The 6335-nt window shown below is 38.5% G+C and overlaps 1 protein-coding gene across 1 annotated transcript in view; it reads left to right on the top strand.

Moving 5' to 3' along the window:
- The first annotated feature begins 874 nt into the window (after positions 1–874).
- LOC143027464 (uncharacterized) overlaps positions 875–6335 on the top strand; it is an 8634-nt gene continuing 3173 nt past the window's right edge. The window contains exons 1-4 of the mRNA XM_076188751.1: positions 875–948; positions 5261–5365; positions 5772–5806; positions 6055–6150. Coding sequence (XP_076044866.1) covers positions 5275–5365; positions 5772–5806; positions 6055–6150 — 222 coding nt within the window. The 5' untranslated portion in view covers positions 875–948; positions 5261–5274. The remainder of the gene's footprint in view (positions 949–5260; positions 5366–5771; positions 5807–6054; positions 6151–6335) is intronic.

Raw genomic sequence — 6335 nt, 5'->3', positions numbered from 1 at the left:
CGAGATTTTCTTAGCCGGTCGTTACAAAAATGTAATAACCTATTCTTCCATTCACACGGAATAGCATTATGAAATGAACATTTTGCTTGTATGGCAATTGGGAATGCTTCTTCCACTTGAACTTTCTTAATTTCTATATGTTTATTCAAAATGATATGTTGGAAGTTATCAAACGGACGGTCCGACATATTCAAAAGGAGTTGAGGGAGGATAGATTCAGGCAAGACTTGTTCACTAAGACAATCTTGAAGAAATTTGAATCGCAACTTTTCTTTGTGTGCTTTGATGAGAGAAGTAGACAATCTTGTCACAAATGGAGACAGTCCAGGGCAAACAGAAAAGAAGTACTGGAAGTGGTGCGTGGAATCCAAAATGCAGAAAGATCACTAAACCAAAACGTGATCCACAAATTTTGCTGGTAACCACCAAGGAAATCGGAAGGAAAGAATAATTCCCAATCGCTTTCGTGTTATTCATATCTTCAGGGGAATATAGAAAAGTTGGTGTTACAAAGAGGTTTAAAAGTAACACTAGGAATAAAACTGGCAAGATGTCACAAGATTATAAGCTAGGAAAGGAACTGGCATAGTACAAGATGCCACAAGATTATACACTAGGAAAGGAGCTGGCATAGCACAAGATGTCACAAGATTATACACTAGGAATGGAACTGGCATAGTACAAAAGTCACAAAAGAAGAAGAATAGATCTTTGTCCAAAAAACCTTCATTCCAGTGAGCTGGGCACGGTGTGTCTAACAATACGTTTGCACTGTCAACGTTGCGTATCGTGACGCGCTCAACGTCGTCAGGCGTAATTCCTGATTCCATGTATAAAGGAGAGCGCCTCAAGCATGGATCCTCAGAGTTCTTTTGCCGAAGTAACGAAGCAGTCCTCGAGTCCTCAGTTCGAGTCTCCGAAGTGAAGCTTAAGTAAGCAGACGTAGAGGTTAGTCAGTTCTCCACTCCTCTCTCTCTCTCTCTCTCTCTCTCTCACTGTCTCTCTGATCTTGTTTATATCGCATATCATAGTAGAAACATCTGAATGGGTAAAAATACTCTTTGATATTGTATCATGACTGAAAATGTTTAGAATGACACACTCTTACTGAGTACGCAAACATTTCTTACTGTGTTGTAATACATTTTTATGAACTACTATTGAATCCTGTAGATTTGATGTAAAGCAGTAATAGGAACTGGATTTTGGTTTCAGATATAAACATTCCCAGGCTGAATGGTTATTCTGCTTTACTACTATTACTACTACTACTACTACTACTACTACTACTACTACTACTACTACTACTACTACTTTTTTTATTTTTATAATAATACGACCTCCATCCTATTGGAACTGTGTGGTGGAAGCAGCAGGGTCTGTCTTCCACAGACACAGTTCATTGGCCCCTTTCCCGCCAATGACTGTGGTCGACGACCCTTTTATTTGTCTATTCATTTATTTATTTTTAATAATGCCTAGTACAAAAGTTCATTTATCCTACTGTCAACCACCGTCTGCTCAAAATCCAGGTTTTGTATATGTGTTGATTTGGGCGGTGGGGACCTGGTACCTCTCAGGCACAAGAGGGCTGATCTTAGGAGTGAGAATGATAGTCTACATCTCATCCATGAAACAATGCTGCTTTTTGGTTGTTGTTTCTTCTCAGCCATTACCTCAGCCAGCCGAGCGTAGAATGCCTTTGCTCTAGGACCCATCCCACCTGAAGTCGTAAAGGTTATAGGAGTGAATGAGCCCTGGTCTACATTCTGTATGCGCTCCTCGTACATCCTGATCTTCTCATGCTCGTTCCGAGAGTGGGATGCCTCAATAGTTAGGTTGCTGTAACAGGGGGCCATCGGATCAAATATTCGCATGTCAAAGAAAGCCAATTGTCCCCGTGTCCAGAAACCTCGTGCGCTGACATCCACTCTTGCTTCATCTGATGTGTTGGACGTGTGGTATCTGAAGTTCTCCCCTCCTGGTGGGAGTAATGTTGGTTCGATAGTCACATCCTTGCACACCTCCTGAAGCATTTGGGAAGTGAGATCTCTTACCTCATCGTGTCGCATGCAAATGAATCCACCTTGCTTGCATATCATTGCATGGGCTGGAGTAAATTGTACACCACAGGAGCATCTGTTAGGCAGCCCTCCTAATGGCCATCCATACCTCAGGGCAATGGCATCCGTGAATTCTCTTTTGTTTAGGGTGAATCCCTTTGCCCTGATTGGTAGTGCTGTCAGCCAATTGGACGCCCCAACTTCCTGCGCCATTGTTATCTTTCTTTTTATATAATTCGATAGCCGAGCTAGAAGTGCTTGAAGTTCCTCCTTCTGCCTCTCCTCCCTTCCCTTTGAAATGTTTCTTCTAATTTCCCTAACCTCCTCCATGATAGTCTCCTTCCGTTGATCTTGTGACACGATGTTGCTTGTCAATGAGGACGTGAGTTTCATGGAGTTTCGGTGTTCTGTGTCGGCAAGGTTTAGCGGGTTGGAGATACCTAGCCCTCCCAATCTAGGTGGAAGTTCCATAAGTTTTCTTTCCTCTTCGTTTATTGTCCGTCCGTTGGTGATGGCCGGTATTAGCTCGTTTCTGATGGTTTCTTCAAGGGGTCTTAGTAGGTCGGTGATGTTCGGTACCGTCCTTAATATGTAGTTCCACTTATGTTTCACATCATATATGAATGCGGCATATGCCGCCTACGGTTCGGTCTTTGCAAAGTTGGCTAGAATCCTAACTTCCGCCACCCATTCGTTAACTTTCTTTTCAAGATATTGCTTTTTAAAGGATTCTGAGCCGATCACTGCAGCGAGATGTCTTTCCCCCTCCTTTGTTACCTTCACTTCACTGTTCTCAAAGAGGATTCTGGCATTGTTAAAGTACTCTGGCTTCACTATGAGGACAGATTTCTTTGCATTCGGAATGTAACCTAAGCCCGGGCCGTGTGCCAACACCAGATCCCACCACTTTTTTAGGTCAGCTACTTTTCCTGCGCCCGTGAGATCATCTGCATATGCTACCTGTTTGACCCCGGTGTCCTCATATTGTATCTACTATTGTCACACACACAGATGTGTGTGTGTGCTAATGTGTGTGTGTGAATGTGTGTATGTAGTACTTTATGAAATTTGACAGATGTTGCTTGCAGCGTCGTTACTTTGTGGATCAACTTGTCTGCATCTTGGTTCCTCACAAATTTCTGAATAACTTGTCACGGTCGTGTGGATGAAATTATCATTCCCCGATCCTCACCTGGGATCCTAGTATACCTCACAAGTCTGTATACACGACCATCTGCCCACACGAGGTCGTTTTGACTTAGAAGGGAAACGTAATTCGAGGGATAGGAGAGAGAGAAAAAGATTCGTTATACTCATTACGAAAACGTTGACAGTTTATGGATGAGTGTTGGGGACGATAGCGAATTGGTTGTCTACAAAAGTTGAGATTTGTCCATGATACAGGACGACCAGAATCTCAGATATCAGAACCAAGTCTAGCTCATATTTCTAGGACTATGAAGAAAGTTCGGTCACATCCAAGGTTGCATCGTGTTACCTAATTACATATTTTTTTTTACCTGAGAATTATATAGGAATTATACACATAACATATTCTAAGGTTTATAATAAAGATTATAAAACTTTACAAAAGAAAGAAACAACATTACGAAATCTACTTGTTCGAGAGTTGTCTTTCATGCACGTAAATTAATATTAACCCTTTAAAAATGAAAAAAAAAAATGAGTATACAAGTAGCATCCAGAAATAAGGAAATAAGATGTAAAACTCGTATGGTTATGATGAACGGATATGTATATATATATATATATATATATATATATATATATGTATATATATATATATTATATACGTGTTAATTTCGAAGAAGAAGTCAGACGGTAGTTCTTGAACAAAACTTTTAGAAGGTTCCAACACAATATTATACACGTAAGCCTTTAACTTACTTTTATTAAGACGCAACATCAGTATTTCTTTTTACAGCAAGAAATTACATATATTCAAAATGCATATATATATATATATATATATATATATATATATATATATATATATGCATGAGAAATCACATAAACTCGTGATTCTAAATATGCGGAAAAACCACCAAGGAAAAAGAAAAACTGATGACCAAGCGCTTTCGTCTATTCAGACATCCTCAGGGTACATAGAAAAGAAAAAGTACACAAGAATATATACAAAGAGTATGAGGTCAGGGAAGGAACCAGGAGAGGTTGCGAGGATCTAATGTCAACCTGACCCGTTCGCGGCAGCGGACGTTTGGGCTACTACTTTTTTCACAATAAAATTGTCTAACTTATACATACCATGACTTAAATTTAAGTTATTGACAAATGTATCTTTGATCAGACTGGATTCTATTATATTTCTCGTCAAATATGACTTATCTTTAACAATTTCTTTAGCACCCTCCCAATTTATACAATGATTAAAATCCCTTAGGTGAATAAATAAGGCATTAGACATTTGCCCACTCTTGACGCTATACTGATGTTGTTGGGAGGGTGCTAAAGAAATTGTTAAAGATAAGTCATATTTGACGAGAAATATAATAGAATCCAGTCTGATCAAAGATACATTTGTCAATAACTTAAATTTAAGTCATGGTATGTATAAGTTAGACAATTTTATTGTGAAAAAAGTAGTAGCCCAAACGTCCGCTGCCGCGAACGGGTCAGGTTGACATTAGATCCTCGCAACCTCTCCTGGTTCCTTCCCTGACCTCATACTCTTTGTATATATTCTTGTGTACTTTTTCTTTTCTATGTACCCTGAGGATGTCTGAATAGACGAAAGCGCTTGGTCATCAGTTTTTCTTTTTCCTTGGTGGTTTTTTCCGCATATATATATATATATATATATATATATATATATATATATATATATATATATAAATGTGTATATATGTATATATATGTATATATATATATATATATATATATATATATATATATGAGATCCAAGATAAAGATTTTTACGCAATTAACGTAGACATTGAAAAGATGTCTACTCTTAACACAAACTTACGTTTGTCAGACTTATTGTAAATTATCCTTTGTCATTATCAATACGCCTAAAACCTTTATAAAGGCGTAACAAATCACCCAGATATTTTCCAACACAACGGCTCCTCCTGCAGAAATGAAACTATCCCATGTAGACAGAAAAGATATTTTCTCAGCTTGCGACTAACTCGAGCTGTCTTTCTCCCTCGAAGAAGAAGAGATCGAGATGGCCCTCTCCCCGCGCACTCTGATGGTCGCCCTGGTGGTTGCTTTGGTCCTGGTTTCGGTGACTGTTGCCAAGCCGTCTCCCAAAGCAGGTAAGAAGGCGTCGCTTCATGTTCACCGCCATGAACCTGCCACGGGGCTCTTATTCGATTTTATCTAATTTCATTTGATTTTATTTAATTTGATCTCTTTTTGTTTATATTCTATTTTTTATTTCTTATCTTATTCTATTTAATTTTATTTCATCTTTTTATTTTGTTTATCTTATTTTTATTCAATTTTCTATTTCTTATTTTATTTAATTTTATTCTATTTTTTTATTCTATTTTTTAATTCTTATCTTATTTTATTTTACTTTATTTTATTTATAACAATTACTTGCCGGGTAAATTAACTTGCAAGGAGCACTGGCGGCCCCGTGTCAACGAGCAAGGCTTTAGACATTTCCTTGCAAAGATCTCTCACCCTCATTGACTTTGCTGGTGTCTTCTCTTTCAGCGGAATCTGCTTTGGCCGGAAACTTCGACGCACTGGTGAGTTTCGAGACGTGTTCGTTGCTTGAATATTTGGCTACATTTATTTCTCCTTCGTCTTACTGTGCTCTACAGAAAAAGAAAAGAATATATGTATACACACACACAAACACAAACACAAACACAAACACAAACACACACACACACACACACACACACACACACACACACACACACACACATTTATATAAGTATTAGCATTCCATCATAAGAGTCATACATATCACCATCATTCCACTTTTGTTCAGGCTAACGACAATGGCTTCGTGGACATCGGTGGACGCAAAAGGCGACATGCCAGCCAGTCCCTGCAGGAGCTGTGGAACGAAGACGCCAACGAACAGGTAACTCGATCGTCTCATGACATTGGTTCGGTCTTCATGTAATCTGTTCGTGTAAGAAAAAAAAAAAAAAAAACAAAAAAAAAAAAAAAAAAACATAGTGACTAAACTTTACAAAGAATCACGAACAACCCAATCGCCGCCGTAGTAGTCTTAAAATATAAGAGAAGATAAGATAAGATAAGATA

This window comes from Oratosquilla oratoria, chromosome 8 (assembly GCF_046742065.1).
Source record: "Oratosquilla oratoria isolate Oo_2021 chromosome 8, ASM4674206v1, whole genome shotgun sequence".
In the NCBI taxonomy this organism is placed as follows: domain Eukaryota; kingdom Metazoa; phylum Arthropoda; class Malacostraca; order Stomatopoda; family Squillidae; genus Oratosquilla; species Oratosquilla oratoria.
This window is presented reverse-complemented; position numbering and strand designations above follow the sequence as displayed.